At 44.4% G+C, this 19068-nt stretch overlaps 1 protein-coding gene across 1 annotated transcript in view; it reads left to right on the top strand.

The window, feature by feature from the left end:
* Positions 1–10158, top strand: part of akt2 (v-akt murine thymoma viral oncogene homolog 2) — a 62090-nt gene extending 51932 nt beyond the window's left edge. The window contains exon 14 of the mRNA XM_060923544.1: positions 9388–10158. Coding sequence (XP_060779527.1) covers positions 9388–9467 — 80 coding nt within the window. The 3' untranslated portion in view covers positions 9468–10158. The remainder of the gene's footprint in view (positions 1–9387) is intronic.
* The last annotated feature ends 8910 nt before the right edge of the window (positions 10159–19068 follow it).

Here is a 19068-nt window from a genome sequence, read left to right as displayed (position 1 = left end):
GAGTATAACAGCGGTGTCTGTTGAGTCAAATTTTGATGTTCACTGTCTCTCTTGATGCTGATTGTCGCCACACTTGGTGCTCACAAAATTAGATGTTGGGTTTAAAACAGACTCTTATCTGTTTGTGTAGTTTCATGACACTGCAGATTTTTTACAAAATGGAAGATAATGGATGCATTCTATCTATACACACTACCAGTCAAAGGTTTGGACGCAACAACTCCTTTCATAGCTTTTTCTATATTTTGACTATTTTCTACATTTCAAGAACTGCTCAACAAAGTAAAGGGAAACGACAGTCCATCACTGTTGGTTTTTTTTTGCATATAATATGTTTTTCTATATAATATTTATATTCCATGAATCATCTTTTAATTCATAAAAATAAAGAAAAACCATTGAATTTGATGGTGTGTCCATACTTTAGATTGTCTGTCTGTCTGTCTGTCTTCCTTCCTTCCTTCCTTCCTTCCTTCCTTCCTACCTACCTACCTACCCACCCACCGTGGAGATCAAAATTGGAGAGCAATTTATAAATACTTGATTTATTCTGAAATATTGTTAATCTTCATTGCTCCAAATTTAAAGGAATATCAGCTGTGGTTATATCACTGTTGTATTAGCATAGGTTTTTTTTTTTTTTAATAACCAAGGCACTTCAACAAAAACCTTTATTGTGTGTGAAACACGGTGATCAAAATTGGAGAACGATAACCACTGTAGCAGAATAGAAGATAAAAACTAAAAATTTTTGAGGGCTACAGGATTTAAAATTTTAATAGGAAGTGTAGAGGCCCTTGCTTTGAATGACTTCAGCACATCTGCACCCACAGGACATCACTAGTTTCTCACACTGCTCTGGTTTGAGCTTGGGCCATTCTTCTTGTAGTCTCTTCCACAGTTCGGTAACTGTAGTGGGTTTCTTCACCATCACTTTGTTGTCAAGGATTTTCCAGAGATTCTCTATAGGGTTTAGATCTGGACTCTGGGCTGGCCATTTCATTGTTTCAACGTTCTTAGCTTCAAGGAACTGCTTTACCCGTTTTGCAGTGTGACGGGGGGCATTGTCTTGCATGAAAATTGTGGGCCGATTGGGAGACGCTTGCAGTGAAGGAATTGCATGTTGCTGAAGGAGGTTCTGATAAACGTTTGCATTCACCCTGCTATGTAGTTGTACAAGAGGCCCAACTCCTGCTGCAGAAAACATCTCCAAACTATGACGCTTCCTCCTCCAAATTTAACTGACTTCTTTACACCCTTTGGGTTCAGTCTTTCCCCAGTTTGATGCTGAACATAATGTTTCCCCATCAGACCCAAATAAATTGAACTTGTGCTCATCACCTGACGTGAACTTTGGACCAGTTCTCCTCTGTCTACACAACATGCTCCTCAGCAAAGGCTAGTCTAGCCTTTTTATTCTTTCTACTTATGAGAGGTTTGGTCACTGCAGAGTGGGCTTTCAGTCCGAATTGTCTTAAACAGTGAGACACCGTATGCCGAGACCGATCCTTGCCCTGTTCAGCACTGAACTGGTGAGCAATTCCTGCTGCAGTGTTGAACCGATTCTCCATTGAAGGTCTCTGCGTGATCCTGTCCTCTCGTGCACTTGTCTTATGTGAATACCCAGCCTTTTTGGGGGACTTGAATGAATTGGTGTCATTGTAGAGCTTCAATATTCTAGAAATCACATACTTGGAACGCCCAACTTCTATTGCGATGGCTGAGAGGGTCATCCCTTTGGCATTCTTCTGGACAACCTGCTGTTGCAGGGTTTCAGTCACCTTAGAGCAGCTTGCCATCTTGCAAAATAACTAGGAGGGCTGCCAGATAAATGGGGCTTGTCAAATTATTAAGGAAATTGTCACCTCCTCTCAGTCTTTTACATGCTGTCGGACGGTCTGTTCAGCGCCGATGGTCACGACCGTGGGCAACTAGCCCAGCTCGACTCTTGCAGAGCTTGCTGCAGGTTTCACAGATGAATTCCGTTGTTTGGCAAGGTTCATGTCTCTTACATCTTCTGTCAGACTCCTTTGTCACCAGATAATTTTCAAGTTTTTTGGCGCCTTGGTGGAGCTTGTGCCGCCAAGAAATATGATCTTGGGTGAGCTTCTCACAAACAGCTCTGATGTTGAATAATTTCAGGTCGTGTTTGCAAATGTCGACAAAGCAAAGCTTTGGACGCCCCCTGTCGCGTTTGCCATCTGCAAGCTGAGCGTACAAAACTTGATGGGGGAGACGAGAGTGGGCCATGTGGGTCACGTGGCCCAACCAACGCAGCCTATGTTGTTTCAGGATTGGATACAGGCTTGTGTGTCAGTTTCCCAAACAGGTAGGCAGCCTGGCCAATGCGTGAGTCAACTTCACGGTTTAGATTTCCAGAAGACGAGACCGTGGAACCTAGGTAACTGAAGTCTTTGACCGTGTCGAGAGAGCTCTCACTGATGATGTGAGGAGGGGGTGCATTAGTTGAGAAGGCAACCATCGTCTTCACACTAATTGACCAAATTTGTCACAGGTTTTGTTATATACATCACACATGCCTTGTAGCTCGGCTTCACTCTGAGAGCAAAATGCGGCATCATCAGCGACCATTAGTTCGTGTATCAGGACTCTGCTGGTTTTCAACTTTGCCCTGAGGCGAGCAAGATTGAAAAGTTTGCCCTCGCTCCTGGTGCTGAGGGCAATGCCTTCAGGGTTTGGAGAAGTGATATATAGCAGAGTGGATAAGAAGATGTCAAACAGAGTTGGCACCATCACGCATCCCTGTTTAACTCCACAATTCACTGTGAAGGCTTCTGATAGGTCACCATCAAAATCTACGCAAGCAGACATTCCGTCATGAAATGCCTTGATAGCTAGGAGTTTAGGTGGACAGCCTAACTTGTGTAATACCAGATACAGGCCTTCACGGCTGACCGAGTTGAAGGCTTTGGTTAGGTCTATGAAAACAGCCAGCAAAGGTTTATTTTGCTCAGTGCATTTCTCCTGAAGCAGACAGAGAGTGAAGACCATGTCAATGATGAATCGATGCCTTCAGAAGCTGCACTGAGATTCAGGATAAATTCTGTCTGCAAGAACCTGTAATCTCTTCAGAATTACACGGGCAAAGAGTTTACCAACCAGACTGAGCAAAGCAATGGCTCTATAGTTGTCACAGACTTGTCTAGACCCCTTGTTCTTAAAGAGGGTCACCAGCTTTGCGTCTTTGAGATCCTGTGGGACGTGGCCTTCATGCCAGCATGATAACAGGTCGAGCAGGTGTTCTTTCAAGACAGGGACGTCAAGTTTAAGAAGGTATACCTCCAGATCATCACTCTCAGGTGCCTCGCCTCTTTTCATGTCCTTTAGGGTGCTCTCAATTTCTTGCAAGGTGGGATCTTCATCAAGGTACGTCAGTTCCGGGAGTTGTTCTATGCAATCCAACGCGGATTCATCAAAAAGTACGGGATTGCTGTAGAGAGAGTTAAAGTGATCAACCCAGCGTTTGAGTTGGTTGGGTTTCTCCAACAAGATGTTACCATCGGAGTCCTTCAAAGGTGCAGTCAGTCGAGGTGATGGCCCTAGAACAAACTTCAGGGCCGCATGGACACCTGCGATGTCACCACGGTCATTGCACCTCCTGAACATTTTCACAAACGTTGTCCCAGAACTCCCTCTGTGTCTCTCTGAGAACGTGTTGTGCATTGGCACAAGCTTTTTTCATGGTTGCTTCATTCACTGGGTTGGGTGCGTTGATGGGTCAGTCTGGAATTCCTCTTTTCATACAAAACTGGACCGATCTTGTCTAGATTGGCCTGAAACCAATCTGGCTGCTTCCTAGTTCGGAGACCGAACGCGTCTTTCCCTACTTGCTGCAAGGTGTCACGCAGCTTTGACCATTTGTCATCACAAGATGATGTGTCGTTGGCCGAAGGGGCATCAAGAGCCACTCATAGGCTGTTTCTAAATCGCTCAAGCAGTCCCGGATCACTAATGTTGTAGGTTTCCATTTTTGGGATGCAGCGCTTCTGAGGGGTATTGATCTTTTGGTCTCGTTGGCTTAGAGTCTCGAACTATGCACCGGATAAGAGTGTGATCTGTGTCACAGTCAGCACTGTGCATCGACACGGTGTGATGGACGCTTTGGAGCAACCGTTGACGGGCTAGTACGAGGTCGAGTTGATGCCAGTGACCGGATCGGGGATGGTGCCAAGACACCTTCATCTTACAGCCACTGAAATACGTCTTAGTCACACAGAGGTCTAATTCTGCATGTAGCTCTAGCACTCTCTGACCATTTTCGTTTACCTTGCCTATGCCATGGATACCGATCTGTCGGGGCCAAGAATTGTGATCAGCCCCAACTCTAGCATTGAAATCCCCGAGAACATGCACAGGATGCTTCTGGGGGATGTTCACAAGGGTGTTTCGGAGGAGGTCATAGAAGGAATCCTTTATTTCATCAGGAACCTGTAGAGTGGATGCGTAGACACTGATCAGATGGACCGGTCCTGAGCAGCTGTTGAGTTTCATTGTCATGAGTCTTTCATTTGTCAAAGTCGGGGTGTCGATGAAAGGTAAGAGGCTATTCTTAACAGCAAGGCCTACCCCATGGAGCCTTCGATCTTCAGCGGCTAGACCACGCCAGAAAACCATATATTCGTTTTCGTGGCTGTATCCCAACTCAGTGAGATGGGTTTCTGAGAGAGCGCAAATGTCAATGTTAAGTCTAGCGAGCTCTCTATCCAACTCGGCTGTTTTTCGAGTTGGGATTTGTGCACTGGGTAAGGTACTGAAACCCGGGCAAAGTGTGCGCACATTCCAGCACGTAATATTTAATTTGTTGAATAATGTTTTTGTATGACCAGGAGTGACCGGTGACTTTTTAGCCCACATTTTATAGGGCATTCCCTTTGCTTGGGTGAGCAGGCCATCCCTAAATAGGGCTGCTCGGATGCATAACACCCTACCGAAGGACCCCTATCCGATCGTTTGTAGTCCACCGACTGACGGTGTCAAGCCCTCGGCGCGAACACCTAGGCAAAATATAGTAGTGACCGCTTGCCCTAGGACTGTCACCACTCTCTCCTCCATCCATCCGCGGGCAGAAGGCAGAAAAAATCCGATGTCCTGTCCAAGTTGGATGGCCGCATTCGTTGGCCGACCCGGCATCCAATACAAAATCCAGAGCGCCCTAACTGACACGAAGGGCCAGATTAACACCAATAATTGGGAATTATGAAGGTGTTCTCTAACTTTCATCACATTTGTTCCTCAAATTTCCCATTTAAGTTATTATATTGTGCTCCAGAATATACTTAAATGATGAAATATGCTCAAAAACCTGCCCTTCCATTCCTGTTAGGATAACTTCAAATATGTATAAGCAGTGACTTTAAAATTTAGCAAATTATAGGTGGTTCTCTAGTTTTGATCTCCACTGTATGTATGTGTGAGAGACTGTAGTATATGTTTGAATTTCTTCTGTATACTGGGAAAATTTTATAAAAAAAAAAAACAGACATGGGTGTTTTACTGGGAAATGCACTACGCGTATTTTTCCTACGAGCTACATCTGGGACATCAAGAACCAAAACTGTGATGTTTTCCAATATCCTCACTGAGGATATCAATGAATTGTTTTGATAAATTTGGGTAAGCATGTAATATCCTCTCTTCTGTCTGTCTGTCTACCCATCCACCCACCCACATGTTTTTTTTTTTTTTTTTTAAACTGGGAAATATGCCAGTCTTATTGTTCATACGAGTTACATCCGGAGCATGAAGAATCAAAACCGTCACACACATTTGTCTGTCACTTGTGAGGAAACTGATTAATTGTTTTGATAAATTTGGGGACTTTGTTTGTGACTGTGTCTCAATAATAATAATAATATTATTATTATTATTATTATTATTATTATTATTAATAAGAGAATCACACATTGGCATGAAGATATGAAGTTTATCATCTTGTGTCAGGAAAAACATTCAAAATATTTCCTGCTGACTAGACGCACGTTGTCAAAATGCTGAACTCAGGGCTGTGAAAAATCCGTGGAATTCCACGAATTTGGCCTCCAAAAATATAATTTTAGTAAATCATCTAATTTTGCAATAAAAAATTGGGGGGGTGTTGTCTACCGACCGCTAGTAGTCTCGTACAGCGAGTGTCACCGAGCCGGCGAGTCTGGGAAAGAGCCTACCGCAAATTGTTCTTTCTGTAACGACATCGTAATTTTTTTGGTATCTTTTTTTCTTTTGCGACAATGACAGACCAGTTTACGGCATTTGTGCCATGCTTACAAACCACAGCAGGAATCTTGTGTTCTTTTCGTTTTACCATTGTGCTCTTTAAACACGCTTTCGATATCGGTGGTTTTGAAAAGGAGAATTTTGCGGTATGTCTGCGTCACGGAGGGACATCGTTCAGAGGGAAGACGGTGAGACCGACGATGTCAAAATCATTGACAAGGAAAACTGCATCAAAAATCCATGGAATTGCCGATGGCTGGAGTTTAAAGCCGGTAGTGAATATCTCCATGAGCACATACAGAAGATAAAAGAACCAGGGAAAGCTTACTGCATCTTGTGCCATCAGGATGTGAAGTATTGTTCTGGTGGAAGAACACGTTTGGTTGACCATGTTCATCTCATTATCTCTAGCCGCTTTATCCTGTTCTACAGGGTCGCAGGCAAGCTGGAGCCTATCCCAGCTGACTACGGGCGAAAGGCGGGGTACACCCTGGACAAGTCGCCAGGTCATCACAGGGCTGACACATAGACACAGACAACCATTCACACTCACATTCACACCTATGGTCAATTTTAGAGTCACCAGTTAACCTAACCTGCATGTCTTTGGACTGTGGGGGAAACCGGAGCACCCGGAGGAAACCCACGCGGACACGGGGAGAACATGCAAACTCCACACAGAAAGGCCCTCGCCGGCCACGGGGCTCGAACCCGGACCTTCTTGCTGTGAGGCGACAGCGCTAACCACTACACCACCGTGCCGCCTGGTTGACCATGTTAAAGGAAAAAAACATGCGGAATTGGTGAAATTGAAGCTGTTGAACTATAGATTACCAGGTAGACCATCTTGTTCACATTTATTATTTATGTAGTTTTAACTTATTGTTCATAATGTTCATTGTTATCATGAATATGTAATGAAAGAGAGACCAAAAGAGCAAGGAAAAGCCATATAGAAAGTCAAAGAAAAGAGTAGGCTTTCTAAGCTGAAGAAACTCCTAACAAAGAAAAGGAAATAAATATAAATATTGACTTGTAAATAGCTGTATATAGTTTTTGACTAGAATCTGTCTAACATGAACAAGAAAGACATTTTGGTATTGAATCAGTTCAAAAACAAGAACATTAGTGACTATTATTTAATAGTCAGTCTAGAATTTCCCCCCTGGAAAAGACATTATGGTACCCAATTAATTGATACAAATCGACACAAGAATATAAGTGAATTTACAATATGAGGTATGTTATTGATATATTTTCATTCTTCAAGTGAACCCTTATCAGTTAAAAGGTAAATCAGTTCATATTGTATTTAGTGCTGTCAAAAATGTCGCGTTATTAACACGTTAACTTGACTCAATTTTAACGGCGATAATTTTTTTTATCGCGAGATTAATGCTCTGTGACATGATGCCACGCCCCGCACAGCCAGAGTCCTCTGCCCTCCCCCGAAGCGCCACGGTGCTCGGCTTAAGTTTTTCATTTTCCCATCGGCGGCTCCAGCCCCACTTTGCAGTGGCTGTGACAAGACGTGTTATGCTCTGCAATAAAAAAAAAAACATTGGTACAACCAGTGTTCGAACTATGCCGATATTTTCGGGGGGGTCCCTTATTTTCCCTTGGGGAGGGGGGAGGGGTGCTTGCGCTTGTCTCAGAGCACGGCTCTCCATCACGCGCTCACTTCGGATATGCAAATGCTTCCCGTTACACACGATTGCTATGTCAATAAACATCATTTTGCCAATATTTTAGAGACCTCCCAACATTTCCCAAATCATGTTTTCAAGGGATCTCATGTCTGTTTCAGGGGATCTCGGATCCCCCGTGTACCCCCGTAGTTTGAACGGTGAGCAAGTGCATTCACTTTTTTTATGCTGATTACATTTGCTGAAACACTGAATTACAGTGGTTTTTCATGTGACAAAAATGTGCGATTAAATTGCGATTAATCGCGAGTTAACTATGACAGTCGCGACATTAATCGCGATTAAATATTTTAATCACTTGACAGCACTAATTGTATTATTTCAACATAATAATCAAATTAAATGGCATGGTTGAGAAAATATTTGCTTTCAGGAGATGCTTCAAATCTATCAATATACACAAAATCTGTTCAGCTTCTGGGGCCCTGCAGCCCCCAGGCCCACAGCTCCTGGAGGGCTGCGCCCCCCAGACCCCCTGCTAAAATTGTTTCCTCGGATTTTATCATTTCTATTTCACAGTCCTGTGAACTGGTTTAAAGGTAAAACTCAAACACGCATACAAACAATAATTAGTAAACAAACCAATAATGGGTAACAATAGGCAGTTGCTTAGCTTATGGTTTCTCCTTGTTATGTTTGGCAACATAGCAGCATGACCAACAGCAGGAAGGAGTAGGTGCCTGGACAATTCAACATCAGCTATGTGTAACCGCTGTATTTTCTGTAACAGACTACAAAATATGCAGAGGCAAGATTGGCATGTTGAGGAAAGTTGACCTATTTGTTTAACCACCAAAAATCCCCCCCAGCATTGTGCTGCTAACTTAAGTGCAACACCATCCCAGCCAGCAGTTGTGCTGAAGTAAAACATGGTCCCCATGGCTTCTTAGTCTTGGTGTTCGATTTAAGTCTTAAATTTAGTTTTTGATCTTCAGTGTCCTTAAAATGTCTGGAATTGTCGAAGGTGAGGCATTAAAGTTGAGCTGAAGCGGAATGAATGAGTGTCTCTGTTTTTTGTTTTATTTTACCAGTATTTTATGTCCCACCACAATGACCATTTCTGTAACATCCAATACCCAATTGTTTGTATGTTAAATGAGTAATGTACACTCGTTTGTTTGTTTGTTTTAACCATTTTGGAACCAGAACAGGGATCGATAAAATTCAAAAGATGTACAACCCTAATAGTCATTTTAAAAAAAAAAGTTACTATAAATTGAAATAAAGGTGTGATCAGGAACAACCTTTATTCAGGAAAAAAGAACAAGAGCACACTTTTTTTTTTTAAATAGGCTAAAATGTGGGATTTCCATTTTTAAAAGGAAATCAGTTTTTATTTAGAAATACACACTTAAATAATGCTGACATTTCAGGATGGAGCCTGTTGAGTGTATTTTGTGTTTATTAAGCCTTGTTTTATTATGTGTATGTTTTTCCATTTGTGCAGATGATGGTTTGGATGTGGAGGACTCGGACACACGCCCACACTTCCCCCAGTTCTCTTACTCTGCCAGTGTACGAGAGTGATGGAGAGACCTACACAGACATGCGCGCATACTCTCACCAGCAAAAAAGATATCATTGCAGCACACACCTACACTCGCGCGCGTGCACAGTCTCACCAGCGGCATAGACACCAAAAGAACATCCATTCATACACACTGTTACCAGCAAACTGGAAACCAGATACACATGCACACTGTCACCAGCAAATCAAATACCATGGCAACTAACTTACTGCATTCAGCAGTCTGTTGACGAGGCCTCAATAAGCTGCGTCTGATCCAAATTGGTCCTCCAGGTTGTCTGTTACACTACACACTGTTCACACCTTTTAATAAAATGAGTCATAGACTCATGGAGTTAAACACCTCAGAAACGGCATATGCTGTATGCATATACACACACACACACGTGCGCACACTTTCTTGTATGCACGTTTTAACAAAGTTTAAAAAGAAGTAGAACTTCAGATTGTTACAGTTTTTAATACAGGAAAAAAATGCACGTATGATGCCATCCTGCAGTGCAAGTGCCCTTTTTATGCATTGTTGTTACTGTGGTGTTTCAACAACGCCTACTGCTGATAGTGCGTGCGTGCATAGCGGTTTTGTGTGAGTGGTTGTGTGTGAATGTGTGTCTATGTTCTGAATGTACATCAAGTGTGTGTTTGTATTGATTGGATTTTGTACAGGACCCATGATGGGGGGGGGGGGGGGGGGGTTTGGGGGCGGTTGCTGATATGTATGTACACATGCGTGCACACAGTAAATGTGTAAAGGGAAAAGAAGCAGCTGCAGCTCTGTGGATGAGTGTGTGGAGTGTGTCCGCTTTCTGCACCTGTAAGGCTGTGTCATCACTGTGTCACCCAGGGGTCTGCTACAGAGGGCAGAATTCCACACAGTACAAGCACTGGGAAGATGTAGTCTTAGTTTCATTATTTAGAGGCACCAGAGTCAATCAGCAGGTGCAGCAGAGGAATCACTAAACTGTGCTGTGCAGGACCCTGCAGATCTCTGCACAGTTCTGCGTGACTACACCCCACAACTGCAGCCGGTCTCCTGCTGTTAAACACCCAGTCACTCAGCTGTACAATTCTGCAGACTTTGATGTAAAGAGATTTTTATTAAATGAGAATTTGAAATGTTTCTCTCTCTCTCTCTCTCTCTCTCTCTCTCTCATATATATGCTGGTTAATGATCTCAGTTAGGATGAGAGCTGAGTGAGTGAGATGGAGTGAGTTTTGTGTTTTGGTTTATTTTGCAGATGTTTGTTTCTTGAACAGATTGACATTTTCCTTCTTTTGTTCCTCAAATCATTCTGATGAGCTCAATATAAATCTAATCTGTTCTACTAGTTCACTGCTCTCATGTCCTTTGTGAAATACTTTTAACTGCAAAGTATATTTCAAGTTTATGCTGACCATCACGCTTCCTGGAAAAGATGTGAAGTGGTGACTTGAACAGCATGTTAAGTTTGGCAGGTTTACACCACCTGGACCGCCACTGACCAGGACTGATATGCTGTATGAGCAAAAATATGTGGACATCCTACTATCACTTGCACATGTGGTCCTTCTCAAAAACACAATTGTATAGGATGTCTTTATGCTGTAGTTTTAAGATTTCCCTTCATTGGAGTTAAGCGGCACAAACCGGTTAAAGCATGACCATGCCTCTGTACACAAAAGGAGCTGCATGAAGACATGATTTGCTGAAGTTGGTGTGGAAGAACTCAAGTGGCCTGTACAGTGCCCTGAGCTGAACCACCCTAAACACCTTTGGGATGAACTGGAACACTGACTCTCCACCAGGCCTCTTCACCCAACATTAATGCCTGACCTCACTAAAGCTCTTGTAGCTGAATGAGTTAAAATCTGGTGGAAAGACTTCCTAAAAGAGTGGATACTCTCAAATAGTGGAGCTCAAACTTGGAGAACAACCTATGATTTGCTAAATTTTAAAGTCACTGCTTGTGCCATCACTGTGTAACCCAGGAGTCTGCTCCAGAGGGCAGAATGTGGTTGTTCTGGTGGTGAACACTTGATGAATCAGATTTATTATTAGTAGGTGATACGAAATCTGCCCACTTCGTTTGCACAAATCTCATTCACTGTTGCTTTAGTGTCATTTCTCGGAAATTTGTGAACTGAATGTCCTGTTGTATATGGATTTGAACATCCAAACACAACGCAGCGCTTTCCCATCATTATTTTTTGTCATTCCATAAGATTCCAACAACAATATCCAATTTCAGTAAACAAGCATAGAGTCCGATGAACCGAAATGACCCAGATAACCAGGGTTCCATGTGTGCCATCATGCAAGGTTTGCCTTGGGGAAAGGCTGCCTTTTTCCGGGATCTGGAAGCCGCAATTTTATCGATATTTTTGTGCTTGATACTGAAATAACATTTTTCTCCCTGCTTTATTAATTCATTTTGGTCGTTACTAATGACATATATTCATTTTAAAGCATTACAGTAAGGCATTACATACACTTTAAATGATAACTTCGCTCTTAGCCAGTGTATTACTATCAGGCTTGTAGGACCCGAGTCTGACTTGACTTGGACTTGAGCACTGATTACTCGGACTTGGACTCGTACATTAACTGCATTCGGACTTGTAAATTGGAGATGAGGACTCGGATATTTTCTTTATTTTTTGTAATGTGCCATAATAATTTGGCACAAGATAGATATATCTACATTAATTTTTGTACTAATTTCGTGCAAGAATGTCACACCTGCGCACCTTGGAGTGTGCATCAGGTAGACTCTTCAATGTGCTCCGGACAGCGCGCGCACCAAGTGGACTCTTGCATGTGTGTCGTAAACAACTCGCACCTACACTGGATTAAGGTGCAATTAGCACACCTATATAAAAACTGAAAACACACTGTAACAGATCCCTGATGTGGGTGGGGCACAGAAGCACAGCAGGTGGGAGTTGATTTCACACACTCTTTATTTTCCTTCTTTTCTTGGCTTTTCAGCTTTACTCGCTTGTTTTACACACACACACACACGTGTTCTGGTCAAGAGAGCCCTCCTTTTATGCTCCACCATCCCTGCAACAAACGCGTGCACACACCACTAATTGATACCAGGTGTAATGACTTAGCCACTCACCTTCCCTGACCCCACCCTCCATTCACAAACTGATGCTCGGCCGCGCCCTTGCTGCCACATACCCCCCCGGCCTGCAGTGGACACCACCCCCCTCCTTGAAGGGACAGGAAGTCCACCACCACCATCTGCGAGCTGTGAGACCTGCATTCCTCAATGACTCTAGGACGGCCCTAAGGTGTTCCAGATGCCACAGCCAATCACTGCTATAAGTGATTGTCATCGAGGTACGCGGCCGTGTAAGCAGCGTGAGGCCGGAGGATCTTGTCCATGAGCCGCTGGAATGTAGCAGGCGCCCCAAATAACCTAAAAGGAAGCGTGACATTGGTGTAATCCAACTGGTGTGGAAAAGGCCATTTTCTCTTGGGATAAAGGAGTCAAGGGGATCTGCCAATATCCCTTTATTAGATCCAGTGTCGAATAAAAGCGAGCAGCGCCTAAACGATCGAGCAATTCATCAATGCGAGGCATTGGATATGCATCAAATTTAGACACTGCATTGACTTTTCTATAGTCCATATAGAACCGGACCAACCCATTGGTCTTGGAAACCAGGACCACTGGGCTGCTCCAGTCACTGTGGGACCCCTCGATTATGCCCGTTTGGAGCATGGCCTTGAGTTCATCCCAAACCTTTTTTTTTTAAACCTCCAGCCCCAACTCCACCTTCTCAGGAACTACCGATGCCAACGCCATGGGGACCCCCTCATTCTAACGTTTTAACAGGTAGATAGATAGGTAGACCGGTAGATAGACACTGGTGTGGATAGACTTCATTCCCAATAACCCATACAGTTTGCACAGTGTGCGTGACATAAATATAATGCCTTGGTCTGTCAGGATTTCTTTCGAGATCCCGACTCGGGAGATAATACAGAAGAACGCTTCTGCAATACTGCATGCTGAGATATTGCGGAGAGGCACCACTTCTGGATATCACGTTGCATAGTCCACCAGAACTGAAATAAAGCAATATTCCCGTGCTGACCGATCTAATGACCCGACGAGATCCATACCAATTCTCTTAAAAGGGATCTCAATTAGAGGGAGTGGCTGCAGGATTTACTAACTGGTATTCGCGACATGCTGCACACCACCAACGGTCATCCCCGCGAATCCCTGGCCAATAGAACCAGGACATTATTCGGGCTCGTGTCTTATCCTGCCCCAAGTGTCCGGCCATGGGATTAAAGTGAGCCGCATGAAATGTGAGTTCCCTATGGCTCTTTGGGATCAACAACTGGGTTATCTGTTCACTGGTTTGAGTGTCCTGCGTGACTCTGTACAATCTATCCTCAATAATTGTGAAATATGGGTGTTGTGCTTTGCTTGAGAGTTTGACCATCGATTACTCTCACTTGGTCAAATGCATGACACAGAGTCTCATCTCGCAACTGGTCTAATGGGAAATCCTCAAGGGAATCCCTGAGAGAGGGAGGAAGGGAGAGATGCTCCTCACTCCTCGTATCATCCTGACGTGGTGCTGACGTGGACGGCTCTGTGACAGCTTCCCCAGTCAATGCCACGCCGGGATCCTCCCATGATGTATTAATGCAGGACCCATCTCTCACTATGTGTTCCATCAGTTCTTTAAATCCTAGTCAATCAGTCCCCAAAATCAGCGAGTGAGTGAGATGAGGATTAACCGCCACCTTAATTCTATGCATTTGGCTCCGGAACAGAATATGGATGGACACTAGAGGATAATTGTGAACATCCCCATGCGCACACACCTTTACCACTTATGAACATCCCCATGCGCACACACCTTTACCACTTGTGCTCTCCCCAATGCCTCACCTTGTACCAGGCTTTGGTGAATTAAGGTCTGATTGCAACCAGAATCCACCAATGCGTGATATGTATCCCGTTGAACGCTTTCTGGTATGCAATACATTCCGGCTCTATCAGGGGTGGTCTCTGGTGCATCGGGGATCCGGATCACAGCTCCCACCTCTATTGCAGAGCCCTGACTCTGGAGATACTCCGGCTCCCCACCGCGCCAGCACACCAGCCCAGGCTTTCCCTCTGCACTGGTGTTATGGACGTCACTCACCTGAGAGGGAAGAAGACACAAACATGGAAGAGGGAGATGGGAGAACACCACGGGTGCGGCAGGCCGGCTGGGGAGGAGCCGGCCACCGCCTCCGTGGTGGGGAAATGGGGGGGACAGGAAACGAGGAAGGGTGCTTCGTCCGCCTGCCTTTCGGAACCACCTCCAGATGGTCCTCTGCCAACTCGATGGCTCATTTCTAGCGAGGCCGGGCGTTGACACTGGACCCATTCCGCTGTTCCTTCCGGAAGTCGAGAAATGAACTGTTCCAGTGCCACCAGATCAACGATCTCATTGGCATTGCGGTCTTCCACCCTCAGCCATGGCCGGCAGGTATCCCGGAGTTGCTGGCCAAATGCGAACAGCCGGCTGACCTCCAATGCCAGCGTCCGGAAGTGCTGATGATGTTCCAGGGAGCGTCCGACACGCTGCAGGATGGCTTTCTTCAGGTCGGTGTATGTCAGTTGGCTATCAGCAGGGAGTTGCTGTGCTGCGAGCTGTGCCTTGCCAGTCAGAAGCGGGAGGAGGCATGCTGCACGCTGTTCAAGCGGCCACCCCCACATTTCGGCCGCTTGCTCAAAGAGGGTGAGAAATGCTTCTGGATCGTCCTGTGGGCTCATCTTTGTGAGGGTGCCTGCGGTGGTGATGGTTGAAGCCCCTGCCGACGCGAGCAGATGCCAGAAAGCCTGGCGATCTTCCTGCTGGGCCAGCATCAAGGCTTCAAAGCGTTGCTCTTGCTCCTTCCGGAGGGCGGTCAGCGCTTGATGCTGGTTCTGCTGGGTGGTAGCAAGGGCATGGATGAGCTCTTTGAATGGGGAGGACTCCGTGTGGTGGTTCCCTTCTGCAACACCCGGGTTTTGGCACCACTGTAACAGTTCCCTTATGTGGGTGGAGTGCAGAAGCACAGCAGGCGGGAGTTGATGTTCACACACACACACACACTATTTGTTTTCATAGCGTTTCAGCTTTATGCACTCACACTCTCAGTCACACATGCAACACGCACGTGTTCTGGTCGGGAGAGCTCCTTTCTCTCTGCTCTCTCCCTCCTTTTCTCTCAGTCACTGCAACACAGAGACACAACATTAATTAGCCACAGGTGCATTGATTTTGCCACTCACCTTCCCTGGCCTCGCCCACCATTCACAAACCGATGCTAGACCATGTCCCTGCTGCCACAGTGACATTTCTGACACAATATGGCCAAATATTCTTTTTATTGTCACCACTGTAACAGATCCCTGATGTGGGTGGAGCATAGAAGCATGGCAGGATGGAGTTGATTTCACACATGCTATTTTCCGTGTTTTCTTGGCTTTTCATCTTTACTCACTTGTTACTCACACAGTCATACATCACACATGTTCTGGTCGGGAGAGCCCTCTTCTCTGATTTCGCCCTCCTTTTATGCGCCACCATCCCTGCAACAAACACACACACACTAATTGACATCAGGTGTAATGACTTGGCCACTCACCTTCCCCGACCCCGCCCTCCATTCACCAACTGAAGCTTGGCCATGCCCCTGCTGCCACACACACTTTGCGAAGTATTGAGTTGTGTTGCTGACACATTACCAGCCTTGTTACCTGAGCCCCAGTTTCTTGTTTCTCGTCTTTGATTCTGCTTTGTCTGCGATAGCCTGTTTGTGCCTCACTCAACCTATTGCCTGTTTCACTGTTTTACAATTTTTCTTGCTGTTCTGCATTGTTTGCCTGTCTTCACTTGTATTAATAAACACACCTTCTGCACTTACATCTGTCTCCCAACCATCTCTGACAGAATACTTCCCACTCCCCGACAAAGAGAATGCACATTCACCTGTTCATACATCAAGTCAAGTTTATTTTTATAGTGCTTTTAACAATAGACACTGTCGCAAAGCAGCTTTACAGAATTTTAGTGACTTTAAGCATGAGCTAATTTTAGCCCTAGTATATCCCCAATGAGCAAGCCTGTGGTGATGGTGGCAAAGAAAAACTCCCTCAGACAACATGAGGAAGAAACCTTAAGAGGGACTAGACTCGAAAGGGGAACCCATCCTCATTTGGGTGATAAGACAGCGTGATTATAACATTAAGTTTTAAAATGAAGTCTGTTTTGTTGATATTATAAACTGTTCATTGATGGAAACTTGAGTGCAAAACTGTTCATGACAACTGCAGTCCTCAACCATAAAAGCATTACTATAAGTGTCCAGAGCCATCTTCCAAGTGCAACTTTCGACTGCCCGTATGGGGCCATCCTCCACAGGAGCAATATAATGAGACTCTAGCCAGACATAGGGCATCAGGATGGATCAGGCAGGTCCGAGGAGTAGAAAAGGTCAGCGTCTCTATCTCAGGACTGACATGTAACTCAAAGGGACAGACAGAAAGGAAGGGAGAAAGGTGAGTGGCAAAGTCAATGCACCTGTGTCCCTCCTTTTCTATCCTCAGTCACTGCAACACAGACACACATTAATTAGACACAGGTGCATTGACTTTGCCACTCACCTTCCCTGGCCCCGCCCTCCATTCACAAACCAACCCTAGACCACCCCCCTCCAGGTAGCTATGACTCTCACTCTCTAATTACTAATGAGAGGCTAAGTGGAAAATCCTGGTTTTAATAACCCCAAATAATGTACTCATCTCATCTCATTATCTCAAGCCGCTTTATCCTTCTACAGGGTCGCAGGCAAGCTGGAGCCTATCCCAGCTGACTACGGGCGAAAGGCGGGGTACACCCTGGACAAGTCGCCAGGTCATCACAGGGCTGACACATAGACACAGACAACCATTCACACTCACATTCACACCTACGGTCAATTTAGAGTCCAAATAATGTACTGAGATATGTAATTGAGCCTATTCAGTTGTACAACATAAGAAACAATGCCACAAACACCAACAGTATCTCAGTTTCAGCTTGTATTGACAATGTAGAAACCCCTACATCAGGATACCAAACTCAATATGTATATAAAAACATAAACAAAACATGACCCGGGTAAAATTAGTCTGTTAACCAGAGTGCACTCTTTATTTTGGTTTATCCTGTAAGTAAGCCTGCAAGGTCCTGTAAGGACCTTAATCCGATAGAAAACTTGTGGGGTGACATCAAAAATGCTGTTTCTGAGGCAAAACCAAGAAATGCAGAGGAATTGTGGAGTGTTGTCAAATCATCCTGGGCTGGAATACCTGTTCACAGGTGCCAGAAGTTCTCAGAAACTGTGGTTATACAACTAAATATTAGTTTAGTGATTCACAGGAATAATAAATCCTTAAGATTTTTTCAGTTTATACAGTAAATATTTGGAGTTTGTAATGAAAAATGCAGACACTGCTATTTTTTTGAACAGCCCAATGTTCATTTTTCTTCATTTTCTGTAAAGTAATTAAAATATTGATACATTTTTCTTCATGTTTTGATGTAGAATATAATGTGCATTGTTCCCAATGCATGGAAATGAAAACTATTATCAGTATTTTGAGCTTTACTCACGTTTTTAAACACACTGCTATTATTTTGAACACAACTGTATACACACACACACACACACACACGTGTGTGGGGGGGGCGGCACGGTGGTGTAGTGGTTAGCGCTGTCGCCTCACAGCAAGAAGGTCTGGGTTCGAGCCCCGTGGCCGATGAGGGCCTTTCTGTGTGGAGTTTGCATGTTCTCCCCGTGTCCACGTGGGTTTCCTCCGGGTGCTCCGGTTTCCCCCACAGTCCAAAGACATGCAGGTTAGGTTAACTGGTGACTCTAAATTGACCGTAGGTGTGAATGGTTGTATGTGTCTGTGTCAGACCTATGATGACCTGGCGACTTGTCCAGGGTGAACCCTGCCTTTCGCCCGTAGTCAGCTGGGATAGGCTCCAGCTTGCCTACGACCCTGTAGAAGGATAAAGCGGCTAGAGATAATGAGATGATATATATATATATATATATATATATATATATATATATATATATATATAGTGTGTATATGTATGTATATGTTAATGTAATTAAAAGCAAATTAGTAAATCATTAAAGGATATGGGACATGAAACATAAAAGCATGTTATATCAGTTTCTTTCCATTAAAAATATGAATTAATTGCATCAACAAATACAAAATCATCTATTAAATTCAGCAAAATCGTTATATTCGTGATGATTATATGGCATTTCTGCTCGACTTCCGATATGCATTTTTTGCAACCGGAAGAGCCGCTGTCACGTGATCATACGTCACAAAAACTTTTGGGCACAGCACAAGCGGGTAGATGAATGGAGAAGTGGATGACAAGAAAATTGTTTTTATAGTCTTTAAAGTACATTGGACATCATACATTGGACATCATGGTGTATTGTGCTGCTTATGGTTGCAATAATTCCAATGGGAAATGCCCTGGAGTAAGTTTTTTTGCATTCCCCAAGGACCCGAAGCTGAGGAAAGTGTGGGCTCACCTGTGCAT

The sequence above is a fragment of the Neoarius graeffei genome, chromosome 6 (assembly GCF_027579695.1).
Source record: "Neoarius graeffei isolate fNeoGra1 chromosome 6, fNeoGra1.pri, whole genome shotgun sequence".
Classification (NCBI taxonomy): Eukaryota; Metazoa; Chordata; class Actinopteri; order Siluriformes; family Ariidae; genus Neoarius; species Neoarius graeffei.
This window is presented reverse-complemented; position numbering and strand designations above follow the sequence as displayed.